General features: G+C 39.4%; 1 protein-coding gene and 1 long non-coding RNA gene across 5 annotated transcripts; both read left to right on the forward strand.

Moving 5' to 3' along the window:
* Positions 1-1,355: 1,355 nt before the first annotated feature.
* Positions 1,356-15,112, forward strand: Tbph (TAR DNA-binding protein-43 homolog). 4 transcript variants are annotated; one of them, XM_071713852.1, is made up of 4 exons: positions 1,356-2,333; positions 3,772-3,899; positions 4,263-4,403; positions 6,710-9,323. In XM_071713852.1, the coding sequence occupies exons 1-4, from the start codon at positions 2,096-2,098 to the stop codon at positions 7,685-7,687; spliced, it is 1,485 nt and encodes a 494-aa protein (XP_071569953.1). In that variant the 5' UTR covers positions 1,356-2,095; the 3' UTR covers positions 7,688-9,323. The 4 variants fall into 4 exon arrangements, with proteins under 4 accessions (XP_071569953.1, XP_071569952.1, XP_071569956.1 ...); XM_071713851.1 differs by having other exon boundaries at positions 1,377-2,333; positions 3,730-3,899; XM_071713855.1 differs by lacking the exon at positions 6,710-9,323 and adding an exon at positions 9,617-15,112 and having other exon boundaries at positions 1,432-2,333.
* Positions 15,113-15,802: 690 nt separating this feature from the next.
* Positions 15,803-19,346, forward strand: LOC139776867 (uncharacterized). The gene is made up of 2 exons (XR_011719215.1): positions 15,803-18,766; positions 19,126-19,346. It is a non-coding gene; the product is annotated as an uncharacterized lncRNA (long non-coding RNA).
* The last annotated feature ends 478 nt before the right edge of the window (positions 19,347-19,824 follow it).

A 19,824-nucleotide genomic window follows, 5' to 3' on the forward strand; every position in this document is an offset into this window, starting at 1 on the left:
CATTACCTTTGACAAGCCTTAAAACTAGGTCGAAATTAGCGAATTTTTATGTAAACATTATTTATTTGTGGACAAATTATGTTTCTGCGTTATTATTGATGTATAAATTTATGTGGTAAAATTATGTTTTATTAAAAAATGAAAATACATGTCTTGTAGAGTTATAGTCTTTTGAGAATATCTCCCAAAAATTTCAATAAAAAATATCAAAAATTGAGATCCTGGCAATTATTTTCCCGAAACAGTGTGTTTTGAAAATCGGTACCAGAAATATCTTGGACATTATAGTGAACCGATTTGTATAAAATTTTTTACAGCTATTACTCTCTAATACAATAATCTAGTGTTTTTGTGCTTTTTCCGATTTATGGCTTAGCTTTTTTATAAATAAAAAAACCGATTTTTAGGTCAAAATTAAATCGCATTTTTTTGCTACAAATTGCTGCTATTTTTCGAAAAATCAATATTTTCAAAATTGGCTATTGACAAACACTAGTTTTATTCATCTATAGTAATCTAGTTTAATGGAAAATTTTTGTTTTACATGATTCGAGAAGGGGCGAAGATATCTCTCTGGTATAGGATCTGGTACATACCACAACCGTTATTTTTGCAAATACTGATCCGAAAATAGCTGCCAAGACCTTAATTTTTGATATTTTTTTATTGAAATTTTTAGAAGATATTCTCAAAACACTTACAAGACGTGTATTTTTATTTTTTAATAAAACATAATTTTATTCACAATAAAAATTAATTTCAACTTAGTTTTTGGTCCGTCAAAGGTATAAATAATGTAACCCCTTAAATTCTTTCAGTAATTATATATTTATTTTAAGTTATATTTAGTAAAATAATTTACTAAAATAATTTACTTTCGCGCATAAACAATAATCATGGTGGCTCCCTCGTAAAATTATAACCGGAACTCGATACCGTTCGCACTGCATCGATGCCGTAGAAATCTACAAGCCTCGCAGTTAATAATACAACTTTTCAATTCGCACGCAACGCTGACAAATAATATTGTATAATAGGTATATTTTCTTACTTAAAAAAATTAAAATTTTTCTTGCGTCAATGATTCGGTCAGAAACTACAAAACGAAAGAGAACAAGAATTCAAGACCCTTCACATATCTCGGGAAACCGAGAGTAGAATTGTCGTTTTGCCCTGCGTCATTAATAATTGATTCGTCGCGTCAACAAGGATAATGAAAAAGATTCGGTTTCATCATTTTGCGTGCCGGCACGGCTTTCTCATCGCCGCCGTCGCGGCGTCGGCGTCGCCGGGAAAGCGGCACGTCGCGTCCGCCGGAAAATCGATGGCGCGCGGTCGGCCGGCGCGGTGCGGCGCGCCGCGGCGCCGCGTTCGACAATGGTATTCCTACGCGTTGACCGCGGCACAATGCTAATCCGCGACGATCATCCAGATCTCACGCCGCCCGCGCGACGGCATCGTTCCGCGACTCCGCGTGCGAGATCGTCGACAAGCCCGAGCCTCTTCCGCCGTCGTCCGCGAGCATCCGCGAGCGCGCGAGCGCGATTTACTTACGCGCGGCGCGCATTTTCCGTCGTAAATTCAAACCAGCGGGTCGGGTCGCCAAGTGGAATTTTCCAGACGCCTCGCGGCCCGGCCGCGCCGCTTCCGGTGGCGCTGGCGAATTCCGAGCGTCGTGTCGCCAGAGAGCGGAGAGAAAGAGGTGCGGTGTTGCGTGACTGGGTGCGAGCGACCGTGGCGCGTGTGTGTTTGTTGTGTTGTTAAGCGTAAGCGAGTTTTATAAGCTTCTCCGCGTCCTCCGCCTTTTCGGGTAATACGTGAACACGAGCGGACGAAGGAAAAACGACCGTGGGTGCGGAGTATCGGGAGAAACGAGGAAGAAAGAGTGAACAAGAGAGCGAGCGCGAGAGAGAGAGAGAGAGAGAGAGAGAGAGAGAGAGAGAGAAAGGGAACGAGAACGAGAGAGAAAGAGTGAAAGAGTGGGAGAGAGAGCGAGAAGGGGAACACGCGTCGCAAGGGAACGAGAGAGGCCAGCGGAGAGAAGAAAACAGCGGGGTAAAGGGATATCGAGTTCGCGACGACCAGAGGCTACACGATGTCGTCCTACATTCAGGTCGCCGAGGACGAGGGCGAGGAACCCATCGAGCTGCCGACAGAGGACGACACCACGCTGCTGCTCACCACCCTGTCCGCCCAGTTCCCCGGCACCTGCGGCCTCAAGTACCGCAATCCGGAGTCGCGGACGATGCGCGGCGTCCGGCTGGTCGACGGCCGTCTGCATCCGCCCGAGAACGGCTGGGGCAAGGCAATCTACTTCTGCGTATTCCCCAAAGGTACACAAATTACGCATGCACCCGCGCGCGCGTCCTCCTCCTCCTCCTTCCTTCCCGGCCGCGGTATTTATAATTTGTGGTGGCGCTGCGCTCGCGCGGCGTCGACGCGACGTCGTCGCCGCCGTCGCGAAATTGATGGGTCGCGACGGCGATGACGGCGACGCTTCCACGGGCGGAAAAAAAATCGAGAAGCGAGTCTCTCGAGAGTCCTCCTGGCAGCGGCGATGACACGAATTCGCGACCTCGACTCCCGAAGCAACCGGTCGATAGAAACGATGCTCCGAGGACGACTTGGACCGAACTCCTTTGTTTAACCCATCTATTAATGCCGACAGTATCGTCCCAGACAGCTAAGTCTGCCGAAAGTCAGATCTTGCAAAGTGTCTGTTACAAATTTTATCGGCAGAAAGACTGATTTGATGCCGGTTCTGATATATCACATGATGTCGACAGAACGCCAACAGAAGTATAACAAAATCTGCTAACATAATCAGACAGCAGATTGACGGCAGAAATCGAGCAGATCCTGCTGGGAACCGTTCAGGCTCTGCGTGGTTTCTGCTGTCGATCTGCTTACATTGTCTGTCAGTAGGCTCTGTCTGCGCGATTTCTGCTGCCAATCTGCTGTCTGATTATGTTAGCAGAACATAAGCTGAATGGGAACATAGAGGACGCAGTTGATATACGTCAGTCTGCTGACGTCTGATCAAATCTGTTACCAATCTGCCGACAGACTGCTATTATTTTGCTTACTGGGGTGTTAATGTTCATTTCTACCAATGTGGATTAACTTTAAATCCGGTTTAACTTCCTTTTTATCTTTTTCTAATTGTTAGAACTAGAAAAAGATAAAAAGGGAGTTAAACCGAGATTAAAGTTAATCTACATTAAAAGAAATGAACATTACGTGGATAGAATTATAAATTAAAAAAAGATCAGAACATGGGGAACACTGCAATTAGAAGTTCCACCAAGTTAGCCAGAGTTCGGCCCGAATTATCCCGAGATATCGGTATCTATTTGCCAGAAGCGCTTATTCCTTTAATTGTATCTGTTGCGCTCAATGGGATGCTGGGTCATCTCGGAGTGCGCTTTTACATGTTTGTCTATTTTAATAAGTTTACTTCAATTCGTCTATTTTATAATGAATGCCAGATAAATGGAATAATATTCTCATGGTCCATAAGAATACTGCAATCAATTGCTGAAATCAGCTTCGTCGTTAACGAATATCAAATAATAATGTGCGAAGCAAAGATCTCTAAGCTGTACTTTTCTTTTTCTTTCGGTTTCTTTTCAACTTCGTTTTTCTCTCTTCATCTTTTTTTTTTACTTTTTTTCTCTGCAAATAGTCACGAGCCGGTTAGAGACGTGAACGTCTATTATGTCTTTTCAGAGAACAAACGTAAATCTGATGACAATTTGGAAAATTCCACAGCTAAGACTAAAAGAATGGAAACGAAGTTGCGTTGCACTGACTTGATTGTACTCGGTTTGCCGTGGAAAACTACCGAACAGAACTTGCGCGAGTATTTCGAAACGTTTGGCGAAGTTCTGATGGCACAGGTGAGTCTCTGCACTTACTCAAGCTTGTGCTTGGGCTTGGAAACTAACAGCGGAGTCCTGCTACACTAATAACATATTCCTTTAAGTCTACTGATCATACTAATTTATTAGATAAGTAAGAGAGCGATATCACGTTACAACTCTTTAAATAGGACAAAAATATGTATTCAACACAATGATAATAATTAAACTCGTAATAAATAATCTTAATTGGGTAAATATTTGTAACGCGTTAAATGCACATCAATCATGTACTCCTAATAAGGAGTAATGCAAATGATAAAAAAAGTGGAATATTTTATTTGCGTAAGCATAATGCTGTACCCTCTGACTATGAAAGATCACGTTAAAATCCTGTCGTAGGTAAAGAAAGATGCGAAATCCGGCCAAAGCAAAGGATTTGGCTTTATTCGATTTGGAAGTTATGAATCGCAGTTGAGATGCCTCGCTCAACGTCATATGATAGACGGCAGATGGTGCGATGTCAAAGTTCCTAATAGTAAGGTAAGAACATAACTCACTTACAGATCCTACAATTCTTTCTGCTACTTTTTTACCGCTTTCTCGGATGTATAAGAAAATCTTAAAGAGCGTTAAATCGGTGATGCACATTTAAAGCACATAGGAGCGAATAAATCATTTTAAAAACAATAGGAGATATCCTAAGAAGATTTTTGCCAGAAATAAGTACTGCAATTCTTTGTGCACATGTTTGGAATCTTTATTCAGTTATTTGTCAATGAAATCTTTACATAGTCTATTATTAAAGATGTTACTGTTGCCGTTGAATAATAAAATATGAACTTCAGTGCTAATTAATTATTGATTATATATTATTGTCTATATAATTTCAAAAATAACAAAAATAACAATAGCGTATATTATATAGATAAATATTAAATAATAACTAACATAATACAAAAATTCAGATTAATAATTGATGTTGTTAAATGATCGCTTTGTACTGTTTCTGAAATGATATATTCTCTCTCTTTCAAGTACACGTGTCTTTAATTTGTACATATTTTTAAAAATAAAAATTATAGCAAGATTTATAATTCCCAAAGTTACCAAAATTTATCGCATTTGTGGCAAAACAAATTTAGCAAGATTATTGTTTTTTTTTATATTTGACAATAATCCAAATCTCGACTTCATCAAGTTTATTAAAATAGAATTAATCGCACGATTTCGTAGCAGCTGCCTATATTATGTTTCATGTAATTGGACGTACAAAAACATTTGCATGAATTTTATCTTTATTCTATTTGCTGATAAATGCCGATTTGTTTCTAAATTCTTTTCGTTAATGTTAATAAAGAAAAATCTGAGAAAGTAAAAAAACCTCATTTGAGACAAAATGCAAAATAATACCTCATTTTTCAATTTTGGCAATATACAAGACGAATCTTTTTAAATCTCGGTTGCTGCATGTCAGCCTGTGAATATCTTTACGTGTCTTTACACGCCAAGATATGTACAAATATAAATACACGTGTAATATTTCAAGTAGAGAATGGAATGTTGTGTGAGAGATAATCGGCTAAAACTGATAAGCTTACGATTGTGGATACGGGTAATACCTTATCTTTATGAGCTTTCCGTTTATCTCCATTTGTCATATAATGCTTTAATAAGCGAATATCAATATTTTCTCACATTCCTTGAATATGTTATTTTTATGTATATGAGACGTATTTCGCTGTGGTGTAAATAGGTGAATGTGCGAAAGGCTATAAGAGTGGTGGAATTATAGAAAGAATGCAAAATGCCTGTATGTATGAATGTATGTTTATACGAGTGTGGTGCGTGAGCCATGGAGAGAGCGACGTTAATGGTGTGCTTGCGTGAAAATAATATAGTATGTTTGTGTCTCTAAAACGGTATGAGATTTCTTTAAGAGAGTGATTAATAGTTCTGTATCAGAGATTGCAACATTGAGAGAAATGACTCGATAAAACGTATCCAACTTACAGCATACTTAACGTCGTGCGTTATCTTTTTCAAGATTTCTTAAAAGTGACCGGAGCTTTCGCAAGCCTCGATCACGACAAATGAAAAAAAGTCTTTAGACGACTTAATATCTTTTAATGCTGATAAAAGCCAAAATACTCGCTAAATTACGTAGCATTTCGAGTTAACGAGTACGCGTGAATGAGAATATTATGAGAAGGAATGTATCGCGCGCATTGAGAGAGCGTAACTGGAAGAAAAAGATCTATATTTTCACGTTTTCGAGCGCGCGTATCTTTCTGGATACAGTGAATACATGAAATATTGTAACGGGTATGACTTTGTGTGCTGGAGTATGTAAATGCAGAATCTCGCAGTCGCGCATGGAGTATGTCTCGTAAACAGCCCGTGAACCGGATTCCTTAGACCTGAAAATTCGCGCGAGCCTCCTCCATCATACGGGAATGATGCTTCTAAGCAGCTTTTGTGAGAGCCGCGATGCGTCGTCACGATATCCGAGTAACGTTCTAGAGTTCAGGACGCGTGAATGATGAGGTCGCGTGGAAAAGATCTTGCGAAGCGAGACACTGGGTAATATAGAGTGCGTAATCAGGAATGAAAAAAAAACTCGCGAGTGAATGGCGCAATAGCTCACGTTGTCGTGTCACGTGTCGCGAAAGATTCTGCGCTGCGAAATCGTTTACATTCGCGTGTTTCACCGTCGCGTCGGTAGGGTATCGAGAACGATTCGAGGACGTAGCTTGAGACCGCGTGAGCGGAGCGAATGCGTATGTGTGCTTCAGCATTTCGATCAAGTCTGTATGTGATTGTCGAGGGCTGGTGTAATCTGGTTACAGAATATTGATGGATTAATGATGGCACGTCAGTATGATACGGGTAAGCACGGTAACGAGTGCTACCGACCTATACCGGTGCACACGCCGAGTAGTCGCCGGGTGCCGGTGTCGAAGCCGTACGTAGCCAACGTAAATTCGTCGTCGTCCGAGGCCACTGCTCCGCCCCTGAGCGCGCCACCCCCGAGATACGACTCGGAGTACGATTACAAAACCACTCACTATCCGTCATATCCCCCGAATTATCCGTATGACGATAACAAATACAAGTACGAGGGCGGCGGCGGTGGTGGCGGTGGTGGCGGTGGTGGCGGTGGTGGCGGTGGCGGTGGCGGTCAGCAGCAGGTCACTTACAACGCCTACAACGAGAAGCCGAACTACGCCGCCTACGAGGAGTCCGCCGCCTACGATACTCGCGGCTACATGCCGCCACCGCATGCGAACGCCGCCGCGGCGCCCGTTAATCCCGCGTATTCACCGTCCGACGCTGAATACGGGTCGCGATACTACGGCGAGGGACGCGCCGCTGCCTATCCAGCCGACAATTGTCCGGAGCAGTACGATAAGGGCAGGTACAGCAATTACGGGTACGAGCAACGGTGCTACTACGACCAGGCCGACGGTCGTTACGCCGTCGCGGCGACTGACTGCAGGTACGAGGTGCGGTATCCGGACGCGAGGCATCCAGACAGCCGGCATTTGCCGGCCGATCCCGGTCGGGAGCCAGACTGCCGATACGTGGACAGTCGCGAGATGGACAGGAGATACATCGTCGACGGTAGGGAAGTCGTGGACGGCAGGTACGCGATGGACAGCCGCGAGGTCGATGGCCGTTACGCCGCCACGTCGGACGGCCGCGACCCGGTCGACGGTAGATACGCGGATCCAGCGAGATACCCGACGAAGGAGAACTATTACGATCGCTATTACAAGCACCGGCCATCGAGGGATCACCACGTCGCGGACGCGTCAAGATACTGAAGAGGAAATTCGTAATTACAATCAATCATGTTTTAATGGGAATACGTGTCGACACGCGACCGACGAAACTCGCCGATGGTCTTTTCTCCCAGGATTAGTGCATATTCCTCGCACGTATTATACCACGCATCTACGGATGCTACGAATGTTGATATTATTATCATGTATTGTTTGCGATGCATCATAACGGATTTCTTCGATATCGCGAAGATCGTACGAAATGCGAAAATTTGTCGCCGAAAATTTGTATGAATGAATGTTGAAAAGTATTCGGTATGTCGATGCGGTTTATTAAAATCAGGGACATTTATTTGATATAATTTTACGTATATGTATGTAAAATACTTATATACATGCTCAATACTTTCGTTTTTTCAATGACTATTAAATATTTATTAATGTTTGACATGTGACTTGTTAAAGCACTTTTATTGCTGGATTTGAGTCGCCAAAAACAAGCAATATTTCTTACAGAAAGAGATAAGAAAATAACATAATGTTTTATTATTATTTTACTTTTTTTATATTATTTTGGATTTTATTATTGATTATTTTATTGTTGATGTGAAACATTTGAAGTTAATTACTGATTATTTTTAGGAATGTCGAAGATAAAGATGCGTGGTATAATGTTTGGAAAATTATAGAAATTTTTCTTTCACCGCAGCTACTTTCAAGACTTTATATGATTTTATATTACTCGTCTATTTCGCGTATTTTTGTTCGAATAATAATCGAGCACACATTATGTGCATCTAATTTTATGACCTAAATTATCTTTATTGTTTAATTTAAAAATTGAAGTTTAAACATTTATTCAAGACAAAAATATGCCAGATTGCAAATTATATATTTTTTTTAGAAAATATATAATTCTTGCCAAAGTATACTTCTTTTTAAAACAATTATATGTTTTCCCTACACCAATTAACTCTCATCATTCTGTGCATAAAATCAAATCGATATCAAAGTAATAAAAAATTGATAAGATATTTCATATTTTATGTCAAGATCTGAATAAATATGAGGTCAGAATAAAATATGAAGTCTTGTAAACTATTCATTTTTTTATAACTATCAATGTCTTATATACAGAATGACTAGAGAAATTGTATTACGTAAAAAAAAATCATATAATTTATTAAAAAAAAAAATATCTCAAAAGCACATAGTGATAAAAATTTGTTATCACATTTGTCTCCTGAAATTATGAAATTCTTGTTGAAAGTATTTCTCGATAAATGTACGTATAATAGAGATAATTTAAATCATAAAGATAAATCCCTCATCTCATATAATCAATTAGTTAACATAAAAAAAAGCATTTATATATATTCCCATTAAATCATGGTGTTCGTTAAATATAACAGATATGTCTAATGGTAGAAATAATTAGTCTGGAATAACTGTTCACATTTTATCAGATATGTGCTTATTCAAATCGAGACAGTGTAATGTAGCATGAGATTCTCTACATTGTGAACATAAAAAAGAAAAAGACATTGTACAGATTGATGCATGGATTTCAAGTGGTCATAGTGCTTAAGTGTTCATTATATAACATATGTGAATTTACATGTAAATCGAGCCAGCCGGCATCTTTTCTTGAACCGACAAATATAAATATTTAAGAATTTTCTATATAAAACTTGACGTTTAGTGCAGATTAATTGCAATTCGACGGAACGTTAGAGTCCTAAGCCGGAAGCGAGAGATTGCGTGTCTACGGAACTTAGATTGTGTGCATGTGATACACTCGATGTAAACCGTAATGTACTTTACGTTTTGCCTATCTCGTGACGAATGCCACATATGTCTCGCAGCGATTCTACCGTCGCCGGTATTGTGAGTAATGTGCACTGTACGCAAGTTTTACATAACTGTGAAAACCTGTCGTACATGATTGACTGATTGTGCGTTTGTGTGTAGGAAGGAATGATTCAGCAAGTACCCTGCAAGGTATTCGTCGGCCGCTGTACCGAAGATCTAACCGCGGACGATCTACGAGATTATTTCTCCAAGTTCGGCGAAGTGACGGACGTGTTCATCCCGAAACCCTTCCGCGCGTTTTCGTTTGTCACTTTCTTAGATCCCGAGGTCGCCCAGTCGCTCTGCGGCGAAGATCATATTATCAAGGGCGTCTCGGTACACGTCTCAAATGCCGCGCCCAAGTCCGAGGGCAACAATAAAAATTTCAACAATCAAGTGAACTCGAACATGAGGGGCGGCAGGGGCGCGCCGGGACCCGTCGATAATAATGTGCAGGGCAATTATCAGGGTAACCGTTACATGGGCCATTCGGGCAACAATATGGGCCCAAACGGCTGGAATAACCCGGGGAATCGCGGTAATCTCGACATGCCGAATCTACAGGCTCTGGGTATCACCGGACAAAACAACGGCGGTGGCGGTGGGGGCGGTATGTCGAATCCGCTGGCGATGGGTGGTCTGAATCTGTCCGCATTGCCGGTCAATCCGGCATTGGTGGCTGCCGCCCTGAACCAGGCGTCCTGGGGTCTGATCGGTAACCTGCAGAACCAGGGAAACGACCAGGGTTATTCGAACCAGCCGGGCCCACCGGGCCAGCCGCCCTCCGGTAACAACACTATTGGCAACAGCGGCAATTCCGGCTTCCTCAGCTGGATGAACCAAGGCGGCGGCGATGGCAATACGGGCAATCCCGGCACCGGCGGCCCCGGGCCGAATAACCCGAACGCGTCCCAGGGCGCCTGGCAGAATCACCCGGGTCAGCGCGATCAGAAGTCGAATACCTTTCTTAAGTACGAGTAAATTCAATCGGGGCCGTGGGTCTACTCGTAAAACCAAACGGATCCTCTATCCACGGGTCCCGACGCAACAACCATAACGAACGGCGGTAACCGATGGGATCGACGGTTTTCCAAAAGCACGTCGATCCCGTCCCCAGAATAGAACCAAGAACCAGAGCCTATAGTACGTTGACGTTTTTTCTAATGTTTTGCACTAATCGCCACTGCGTGTATTATAATATTTCGAGATCCCCCCCTTCCCCACTCTCTTACTGGTTTGACAAGTTAGCACAATTCCGTTCGTTGAAAGAGGCGGTTTAGGTTTACGATAAATAAAGGCGGATAGCTTCGATTATTCGAAAATATGTACGCCCGATATTTGCGTCATCTCTGGTGTGAGCGTACAATAGATAATGGCATGAATAAAATCGACGATACGTATGAAGTTGATGTGTGGAGCAGCGTAGCTGCATGGCGAGGGTGAGATTGTATAATCGAGTACATTTACTGCTTAGCGATTAAAGATTGATAAACGTGTAATTTACGAATACCTGACGAGATCTGAGTCTCAAGAAGACTTAAGCTGCTTCAACATTTGTCAAGCCCAGTGAAATGTATACCAAAATATTGTTACCTGAAAAGTAATTACTGCCACAGACACAGTCATATAGAAAATAATTATAGCTACAATGGCATCTGCGCATCCTTTCTCCATTCTATTTAAGTATATAACATTTTCCCATCGAGCAATTGTTATTAAATTATTGGGAAGTTGAAAATAGCTCAAGTCTTCCTTTGCCACAAATCTCTTTAATAAAGGGGGCTTTAGTGAATATTTACTTAATAGCATTTGTTGAGATATTGGCTTTATCTAACCGCATCTTTTGTTTAAACTCGCAATTAACTAAATTTTCTCCTTGTCTATGTTAAAAATTGTGATGTAGAAGGAGACTAGATCGATTGCCTTAGTTACAAACTATATTAGTTTGTAACCGAGGCAATCAATCTAATAGGTGCAATGTGGTAAATAAATGAACGTGAGACCAAAGTCAATTAATTTGCGTATCGAGTTAAAAGCCGCGCCGAATTGCTAGATGTTGGTTGTAAAAAGCGTTTATGTATTATGTAATATGTATTATGTAATATATAACTTGCCATCGCGTTTTTAAGCTATTATATATAACTAATATTTAATTTCTTGCGCATTATTTTTTAACGACAGATCTCTTGATTATTTTAGAATCATAATTTTTCCTTATATTTTCCGTGTATTTTTCTGAGATCTGGAATTGCGAATTTTGCTGCTGCGAGAATGGACGGCTTCTTTCGAATCGAGGTCCTGCGTTTAAAGCTTCGCAGTCGTTTCTGAAATATTTTTACCTTTATAACATCCTCTAGCAAGATGCTTTCTCAACGTGGGTAACAATTACATTTCGTAAGTTTCTGTAATATTGCCGTTATACGAGCGAAACATTACTACGTTATGCTTTAAGGAGATCTATTCCAAAATAAATCCGCAATAAATGTTAAGTATGATGGATTGAGATAATAAGGATTACGAAGAAAAAGATTTCTTCTAGAGAGATGATTAACATTGAAATTGAAATTTAATTTCATCATTTTAAACATTAAGTGGACCAGAAGTTTTCTTTGGTTTTGGTGTAAAGTTACCTCCGTTGAAACAATCATGAGACGTTCCAAAATATTACCAAGATCAGAAAGAGCGTATAAATTGCGATTGATGTGACTGTTTGAAAGTGTATGAATGTATCAGAATAGCTCACACCTAGAGATTGATCGCAGCTATCCGTATTGTATATTATTATCAAGTTGAACTTCTGTTTCAAATATCTCAAATGTAACACATAAATAGCTTATTATGTGAGAATTTTACACTAGTGTGCAGGTGTGTCAAAATTATTGATTGATGTGTGTGAAAGAAAATTGTTTGAACTGATCAGATTTTTTCCATTTTAATTGAGTGATTTGAAGAAAGCGGAAAGAAAACTATTTAGATGTCTTATATGTCTGTGTATAATGTGTCATAAGTTCTGAATGAAATATCCTTAATGAAAAGACTTTCGAACTGTTTCCTGATTGAACGATAATGAAAAAGATAGCTTTACTGGTCGAGAGTATTTATTTTTCAAAGAAAGAAAGAAAGAAAGAAAAAGAAAGAGTCATAGCACGAAGAAGGATGCAATTCACATCTCACAATTATAGTCAATAACTTTAACATACGAAATAGTTACGTCGCAATTAAACTTAAATACCGCATTTGTCACCGCGATATCACTGTGTATCACGTTAAAGGAATTATTTAGATTCACTATTTCAGAGTACGCTAATTATCTCTTATGAGTATATTAATTGAAAGAATAAAATAATCCTTCTAATATAAGAGATGTGTATACTGTTGTGCTTTTCATTTTTGTCGTACAGTGATTTCTCATAAACTTCCTTCTTTTGAACGCGAGATACTACTTAATATACAATTCTAATGATAATACTCTCTCGCTCTTTCTCTCTCATTAGCGTGAATTCTCGTCGATATGCGTGTCGCGTATACAGATGAGAAAAATCTCCTCTAACTTTGAGAATGTTAAACTGGATTGCTCGAGGCACGTGCGTATGTGTGTCTGGTATGTGCATATGTGTATGTTTGAGAGAGAGAGACGGTTGAATGTATTTGTTAATGGTCGTCTCAGAACTACAGGCGTGAGTTTTTACTACTTAGCAAAAGTGATGATGTCGTTTGTTTAGAGCACTGAGAACGCGTGTACTTGGCGAGGCGAGGTGAAGAAATGAGGTGACTGAGTAATAATGCATAAGGCGAGCGGGGGAACACTGCGGTATTAGATGAGAATGAGAAAAAGTCGTCCAGTGTGTGTCTGGTATATACTTAGATTGAGAGAAGGTTGTTTATATACGTAATGTATGTAAAAAAAAGACTAAATTATACACACGCACGCGCCACACACACACACACACACACACACACACACACACGTACATATACACGTATACAGATTTCAATGAGAAGAGATAGACGATGAGTTGGTTGATTGAGCATTCTGCCACGCTATTAAGTCTATAAATTGTTAAATTGATCTACATAGAAGCTGTGGTTTAAGACAACTTTTAACAAACACTGAAACCGTACCAATAAGCTTGTCGTTGAGGCACGAATGTTCGCGCTTTAATACCCTTAACGTCTGGAAATATTTTCAGGGAGAATGTAGTTCCTTACGATGCAAGAAGTAAAAAAAATAGAATAAAATAAAACAACTTGTATAAGAGATAAAATAAAATCGTTGATGGATGGCTGTATGATGAATATTAGTTGATTGATCAGCTCGAACATTCGTGCGTGAGTCGTAGCGATTATAGATCTACGTGGTCTGACAATTAAGTTTGTAGATGCATCTCGTTTTTTTGGTTACCCAATAGACAATATTGAAAACACATTAGATTAGTGCACTCTTTTATCTCTTCGTTATGTTTCGTATTGATAGCGTGTAAACGATACGCTGAATAATTATTGTTGGGTGATTATTTAGCAAAAAATTTATATCAAATATTTACGTTTCATTTGGAAAAAGAATCCTTTTCCTTTGTTCGGATTTGGAACCGGCAAAGACATTCCTGTGTTACTCAATCTACTCAATTCCGCAGGCGAAGGTGGAAAAAATAGTAAAGAAATTATGTATAAATGTTAAGTTTAATTCGCAAAAAATAATATGTAAAATTTATTTTAGAAAAAAAATGTAATATTTTTATCATCTCGTTGATTGGACAAACAAGCTGCATTTGGGTTCAAATAAATGTTGTCTATGGATTTAATTGTCAGACCACGTATTTCAAATCGTTTGAAATAGCTATGCCTACGACATTATTGGCATCTTTTCGTGATCCCTCAATCAGTGAGTTATTTCGCGCGGGATGAGAGAATGCCCACTGCTCAAAGGATGCCTTGCAAAACGATTTGGAAGTGATCTACGAAGTATGTAAATAGGGATTGATATAAAGCAATTTTAATATCGCTCACAAAATGTAACGAATTTTATTGTAGAGTTTAGCTGCGCTCTGTAAAATCGCTCGATATTATTGTGTCCCCGAGGGAGGGAGAGAGAAGAAATGAGATGAAACTGCGTGACGAATCCGAGACGTGTGTCGTGAAACGTTGTCGTGTGAGAATGTTGATTCCGATCCGTCGCCCTCACGGCCGTCAGGGGAATCTTTCGAACCGCGTCGTGAAAGAACGCACGGTGAGGAAACCGCGAATCCGGCATTCTTTTACACTTTTGAGATACTACGAGCTATACAAACGAGTTGAATGCGAGTCGAGGCTACCGTGGATTTTTTACGTGTGCGAGAACGATCTCACGATTTTTGTCGAGCAAGAGAGAAAAGTGTCGCAGTCTTTTTGTCCACCGCAAGATGCTGCGCGAAATCTCGTAGATGTGAATATTAGATGATCGCGAATAATATCACGTTTCCCAATTCGTGCCGATGGTTTTTGCCGTGTAAACTGTAAAACGTTTCGCCGAGTTAATGCGAGAATACTCAATGCTCTCCGTAACGTTCTCCGTTGATTGTAGTGTATGTTAAATTATGCCGAGAATAAAAGACCCAAGCATCGTGGGGGTACCATAGATTCCTTTAAATGCGAGTCAGCGATGCACAATCACACATCCGCTGGCTGTTTCAAGATTGACAGAAGACAAACGTGTCTCTTGCAAAATTTGCAATCCCCAATATATGCTCAATTTTCACGAGCTAGTAAAAATGAACCAATTTTTGCGAATTAAGTTTCAGAGATAAGAATCAATGATAAAACGTCATCGGTCGTTTGATTTTCAAGCAAATTTTGTTTTAACGAAATTGAAGATTTGAAACCGAGATCCCAACTCTTGTTCTCTTTTTGCCAAGTTGTGAAGAGCGATAATTTTTTTTTACGCCAATTTTGAGACAGCCAGGATATCCGATCAGTCCAAAATTATCGTGCCTATAAAATCAGTATTTTAATATAATACATATCCTCGGACATAAAGAAATATTTAATTTATCCTACATAATCTGATATATAAATCGTAACGAAGAGCTACTCTCGAGAGATTTGCGTGTATAAAATCCCAAGTTTAATTAAAAGCGACATGGGGACGGACCCAGGAGCGACGTTTATATATATAATTGTAGAACTGTAAAAGCGAGTAGAAGAGTTTGAAAGGTAACATAACAGAGCCGCCCGGTGGCCGGCCTTCCGGCGATAGCTGAATGAAGACGATGACTGAAGTAAAACGTAAGCCTACGGAAACGTCCGCTGATCCTCCTGAAACAGGTGATTACGATCTGACATTATTTCTCTTTCATAACGCCTCATCATCTCTCATCAACGATCAAGTAATAATCACTCTCATCGACATACTCTGGCTTTCAACAATTTTCGAAAAATTAATTTTTATACGTCCTCTACCGATATTCTCTTTTTTCTTCTTTTTTTTAAGTTTTTTTTTTTCTTAAGTCATCATCATCTATGTTCGTCACATTCGTAATACTTTCTTCCTAAAACAGGAAAGACACCCCCCGCTAGTCGCATTCATCTTTTGGAACGTAGTCCCCCTTTCGAATGCCTCGCGTATTCTCTCTTACAATAATTTTTATTTAAATGGGACATCTTGTAAAAAGAAAGAAAAATAATTCGGTAAATACCAACTGACTAGTATTTGTCAAATTATTTTTCTTGCCCCGATAGGAAAATTGCGTAAATATTATACAATAATTGCATCATTCAATTGAGAGGAATTTCATAATTATTGTGCTAAGATGATTTCTCGTAACGCAGCGTTCTTGCCAGCATAAAATTTGTGAATAATATTTGCACAAAAATTGAGAAATTCAATTTTATGTTTTTGCACAATTATTTAGATATTTAGAAGTAAAATCATTCCAGCACACTTCAGCAAACACCGATATATAACAGTTACATGCATACCACCGTTCATTATATTTTACGTACGAGAAAGGATGCCATCTATCGGCGATCCAGCAAACAGAATGCTACGTAATAATACAGGAATAATACATAATAAAACTCAAATATATTTCTCAATTATTTCGCAATTTCTTTCCAAGTTTAATTTTGCAAATATTCTGCTAGGATAGTTTCTCATATCGCTGCTATCTTGCTGAAATACTATTTAGAAATTAATTGTGCAAATATTTATCAATATTTATCAATATTTGCACTTATTAGTGTTGCTGCAAATATTGAGACATAATTACAGCATTCCCATTTTCATCCAGATTTCGTTAATTGCTATGAATCTTTTCCTATCAGGGTGTGAAATACGCGGAGTTTGTTCCTTCCTCAATAAACAAATTGATAGCAGTCTGTCGGCAGATTGATAACAGGATTTAATCAGACATGTCAGCAGACTGACATCAACTGCGTCCGCATTCAGCTTATGTTCTACCAGCAAAGTCTGCTAACATAATCAAACAGCAGATTGACAGCAGAAACCGCGCAGACAGAGCATATATACTGACAAGCAATGTGAGATGGGCAGCAGAAATCGCGCAGAGCCTGAACAGTTTCAGCAGGATCTGCTCGATTTCTGCCGCCAATCTGCTATCTGATTATGTTAACAGATTCTGTTATACTTCTGTTGACGTTCTGCCGACATCATATACCAGAACCGGTATTAAATCTGTAGTTAATCTGCCAACAAAATTTGTAGCAGACTTGGCAAGATCTGCTTTCGACAGACTTGGCTCTCTGGGTCCCATATTCGCTTACCCTTGTTGATAAATTCTACGATGTGGGTTTGACATAATTTAACTCGGTGGTTTTGACATTCTCTCGTCGCGGCCCCCGATCTTTCTCGTTCTCCGGAAAAACGAAGAACCGACGAAGAGTTTTTCTCGATTGTTAATTTAGCTTGGTCGCTTCGCCAAGTTCCGTCTCTCGTACCTAAAGTTACACATGGCCCAATGCTTCCTTGAACATTTGAGAACACATTTTGCCATAACAACCTGCGTACAACTTGCGGGCAGTTAACAATTCTCACAGATATCACCGATGGCGGATGAGATTGCAGGCATATACTTTTCGTGCGTTCGCTATCTTAGTTGCAAGCAAGAGCCGAGCGAGAGCCATGAAGCTGTGCTACCAACGATTTCGGGAAATGTGAGTCTGTTCTCTGTTTGAAAAGAGAAAAAAATTACACTCTGTACCCTGCGGCAGGGTTTATCGGTCCCCGTTTTCTTGCCCGTTCACGTCACGTCCTGGAGTACAATAGGACCAGCCAGTCGAGAAACACCAGAGTTGCAAATTGGAATGTTAGTACTCTAGTTAGCTCGGTCCTCATTCCCCCCCCGAGTACCCGGTGAACACCGGACACTAATCCTGTACGATTCTGTTCAACAGCCTGGGTGAATATATATGTGGATGGTTGATGTCCGTGAACGTACCTCTTGGATGGAACAAAAGAAACGAACGAGCAAGTGTTGGCAAGTTTTTGAGATGCAAGTGGTGGAAGGACGCGAAAGAGCGAGCGAGCGAGAGAGAAAGAAAGAAAGATGAAAGGATCTGGAGATGAGAGAGTAAAAGGGGAGAGAGAGAGAGAGAGAGAGAGAGAGAGAGAGAGAGAGAGAGAGAGAGAGAGAGAGAGAGAGAGAGAGAGAGAGAGAGAGAGAGGGAGAGAGGGAGAGAGAGAGGAGTATATATTTTTGCAGGCTAATAGAATTTGGTGAGATGATGGTGATGATGATGATGATGATGATGATGATGATGATGATGATGATGATGATGATGATGATGATGATGATGATGATGATGATGATGATGATGATGATGATGATGATGATGATGATGATGATGATGATGATGATGATGATGATGATGGTGATGATGATGATGATGATGATGATGATGATGATGATGATGATGATGATGATGCACTGCGCCGAGAGAAGTTGCTAGACAAGTGTGGAGCGAGTGCTTTTTTGAAAGCGTGGGGAAGTTTTTTTCGTAAGCGTGATTGCGAAGCACAACATAAGTGAAAGTCGAGAACCCCCGCTGGACAGTTTAATGTCTTAACGCGATTTTGCTTTCAGATTGCGAGAGCGTACGTCGCGATCTGCGGCGGTGGTTGATCGCGATTAGTCCACGCTTGCTCTCGTAGAAGAGAAGACAGATTACTCCTGAGGCAGACGCGGACGTAAACTTACGTTTGGAAAAGTCTACTTAAATTTGGAGAGGTCTACTGGCCTGGAGATGTTAACTGATGACAAGCTGCGAACAATTAAAGTAATTATTGCTACATTATCGTACGACTTAATTTTGTTCCGAGTATTGATGTACTTGAATTTTTAATTCGACTTATTAGCAACAATCTTGATTGAAACCGAATGCCATTATTTATTAAAAAGAAAACACAAAAATATTATGTACAATTATTGTCATTTAATTTATATGTAAATTACTTTTGATAGGTATTTATGTAACTTATACAATTTTCCAGTATATATGTTATAAACTAGATATATCTATTATATTGTTAATTAGAAATTGTAATAATTCGTAAAAGTAGATTTCTAAACAGTTTATGTAAATATCTTTTATTTTCGAATATGTATGAGAAAAATTTTTATTTATTTTTGTTTCAGATTCGATTATTTGTTGAACATCGCATGTGAGGACTTTGAATATAATGTGGAGCATACGACAAACATTAAAGACGAACGTCGAATCACAAATAAAGCTGCATATTATATATATCATGAATATTATATTGTAAACATTTTTGTTTTCTTGTATATGTTTTGTGTCTTTAGATATGTGTATAAAATTTAGGAACTTTTTAAATAATACTTGAAAGTTCAATTTGTATCATTTCTTGCTTAATCATGTTCCCCTGATACTTCGTTGAATTTTGAGAATTTAAATTATTTTGACTTGAAGTTTCATATTTGAAATTGTTACAATTTTTAAAATTTTAGTTAACGTCTTATTAGATTACATAACATACGTCTGATATTTTGTTAATTTTTTACAGTTTAGATTTTCATCACGCATCCAGTAAGAGTAAACAAAATGATAGCAGTCTGTCGGCAGATTGGTAACGATTTGATCAGACATGTCAGTATATAGGTATAAGGTATTAGATATATTTAACAAGATTTGCTTTCGAAAGACAATTCTTGAAACTTCAGTAAATGCCACTTCTCATCCGATTATATTTTCCTGATACTTTTACATTGTTGAGGATTTAAATTTCTCCCGGTAATTAATCTCTCGGTAATTAGAAATTCATGTGATTATAAAAATTGTACGGCAAGATTATCTGTGACTTTACCGGTAGTCGG

The sequence above is a fragment of the Temnothorax nylanderi genome, unplaced genomic scaffold (assembly GCF_030848795.1).
Source record: "Temnothorax nylanderi isolate EJ_2023f unplaced genomic scaffold, tnyl_v1.0 TNYL_tig0130_pilon, whole genome shotgun sequence".
NCBI classification, from domain to species: Eukaryota; Metazoa; Arthropoda; class Insecta; order Hymenoptera; family Formicidae; genus Temnothorax; species Temnothorax nylanderi.